General features: G+C 64.9%; 1 protein-coding gene across 1 annotated transcript in view; it reads left to right on the top strand.

Annotated features, from left to right (window-relative positions):
• Positions 1–28: 28 nt before the first annotated feature.
• The window catches only part of ARHGAP35 (Rho GTPase activating protein 35), a gene marked incomplete at its 3' end in the record, with an annotated part of 7275 nt that continues 4835 nt past the window's right edge, over positions 29–2468 (top strand). The window contains exon 1 of the mRNA XM_029960307.1: positions 29–2462. Coding sequence (XP_029816167.1) covers positions 61–2462 — 2402 coding nt within the window. The remainder of the gene's footprint in view (positions 2463–2468) is intronic.

Below are 2468 nucleotides of genomic sequence, written 5' to 3'. Positions count from 1 at the left end.
AGCAGCAGCAGCAGCAGCAGCAGCAGCAGCGTGTGAGCGGGACAGGATGATGAGCGGACAATGATGATGGCCAGGAAGCAGGACGCCCGCATTCCCACCTACAACGTGAGCGTGGTGGGGCTGTCTGGCACCGAGAAGGAGAAGGGGCAGTGCGGCGTCGGCAAGTCCTGCCTCTGCAACCGCTTCGTGCGGCCCAGCGCCGACGAGTTCCACCTGGACCACACGTCGGTGCTGAGCACCAGTGACTTCGGGGGCAGGGTGGTCAACAATGACCACTTCCTCTACTGGGGGGAGGTGGTGCGGGCGCTGGAGGAGTGCGTGGACTGCAAGATGCACGTGGTGGAGCAGACGGAGTTCATCGACGACCAGACCTTCCAGCCCCACCGCAGCACGGCCCTGCAGCCCTACATCAAGAGGGCGGCGGCCACCAAGCTGGCGTCGGCGGAGAAGCTGATGTACTTCTGCACCGACCAGCTGGGGCTGGAGCAGGACTTCGAGCAGAAGCAGATGCCCGACGGGAAGCTGCTGGTGGACGGGTTCCTGCTCTGCGTCGACGTCAGCCGGGGCATGAACAGGAACTTCGACGACCAGCTCAAGTTCGTGTCGAACCTCTACAACCAGCTGGCCAAGACCAAGAAGCCCGTCGTGGTGGTGCTGACCAAGTGCGACGAGGGCGTGGAGCGCTACATCCGCGACGCCCACGCCTTCGCCCTGGGCAAGAAGAACCTGCAGGTGGTGGAGACCTCGGCCCGCTCCAACGTCAACGTCGACCTGGCCTTCAGCACCCTGGTGCAGCTGGTGGACAAGAGCCGGGGCAAGGCCAAGATCATCCCCTACTTCGAGGCGCTGAAGCAGCAGAGCCAGCAGATCGCGGCGGCCAAGGACAAGTACGAGTGGCTCGTGAGCCGCATCGTCAAGAGCCACAACGAGGCCTGGGCCAACGTGAGCCGCAAGATGCAGCCGTCGCCCGAGTACCAGGACTACGTGTACCTGGAGGGCACGCAGAAGGCCAAGAAGCTCTTCCTGCAGCACGTGCACCGCCTCAAGCAGGAGCACATCGAGCGCCGGCGCAAGACCTACCTGGCCCTGCTGCCCCAGGCCTTCGACGCCCTCATCCCCGACCTGGACGAGATCGACCACCTGGGCCGGGGCAAGGTGGAGAAGCTGCTGGAGGCCAAGCCCGACTTCCTCAAGTGGTTCGTGGTGCTGGAGGAGACGCCCTGGGACGCCACGAGCCACGTGGACAACGTGGAGAACGAGCGCATCCCCTTCGACCTGATGGAGACGCCGCCCGCCGAGCAGCTCTACGAGGCCCACCTGGAGAAGCTGAGGAACGAGCGGAAGCGGGCGGAGATGAGGAGGGCCTTCCGGGAGAACCTGGAGACGTCGCCCTTCATCACGCCCGGGAAGCCCTGGGAGGAGGCTCGGAGCTTCATCATGAACGAGGACTTCTACATGTGGCTGGAGGAGTCCGTGTACATGGACATCTACGGCAGGCACCAGAAGCAGATCATAGACAAGGCCAAGGAGGAGTTCCAGGAGCTGCTCCTGGAGTACTCGGAGCTGTTCTACGAGCTGGAGCTCGACGCCAAGCCCAGCAAGGAGAAGATGGGCGTCATCCAGGACGTGCTGGGCGAGGAGCAGCGCTTCAAGGCCCTGCAGAAGCTGCAGGCCGAGCGCGACGCCCTCATCCTCAAGCACATCCACTTCGTGTACCACCCCACCAAGGAGACGTGCCCCAGCTGCCCCGGCTGCGCCGACTCCAAGGTGGAGCAGCTGCTGGGCTCCCGCTTCATCCGGCCCTCGGAGCGCAACCAGAAGAACCTGCTGCTGGACTCCGGCATCGACAGGATCAACCTGGTGATCCTGGGCAAGGACGGGCTGGCGCGGGAGCTGGCCAACGAGATCCGGGCGCTGTGCACCAACGACGACAAGTACGTCATCGAGGGCAAGATGTACGAGCTGTCGCTGCGGCCCATCGAGGGCAACGTGCGGCTGCCCGTCAACGCCTTCCAGACGCCCACCTTCCAGCCCCACGGCTGCCTGTGCCTCTACAACTCCAAGGAGTCGCTGTCCTACGTGGTGGAGAGCATCGAGAAGAGCCGCGAGTCCACCCTGGGCCGCCGGGAGAACCACCTGGTGCACCTGCCCCTGACGCTGGTCCTGGTCAACAAGAGGGGCGACGCCAGCGGGGAGACCCTGCACAGCCTGGTCCAGCAGGGCCAGCAGATCGCCAGCAAGCTGCAGTGCGTCTTCCTGGACCCGGCCTCGGCCGGCATCGGCTACGGCCGCAACATCAACGAGAAGCAGATCAGCCAGGTGCTCAAGGGCCTGCTGGACTCCAAGCGCAACCTCAACCTCGTCGGCTCCACGCCGGGCCTCAAGGAGCTGGCGGACGTGGACCTGCGCATCGTCATGTGCCTCATGTGCGGGGACCCCTTCGGCGCCGACGACGTGCTGCCGCCCCT

Source organism: Manacus vitellinus, unplaced genomic scaffold (assembly GCF_001715985.3).
Source record: "Manacus vitellinus isolate BGI_N305 unplaced genomic scaffold, ASM171598v3 scaffold_269_pilon, whole genome shotgun sequence".
NCBI lineage: Eukaryota > Metazoa > Chordata > Aves > Passeriformes > Pipridae > Manacus > Manacus vitellinus.
Note: the sequence above shows the minus strand (reverse complement) of the source record. Positions and strands in the feature narration are given on the sequence as shown.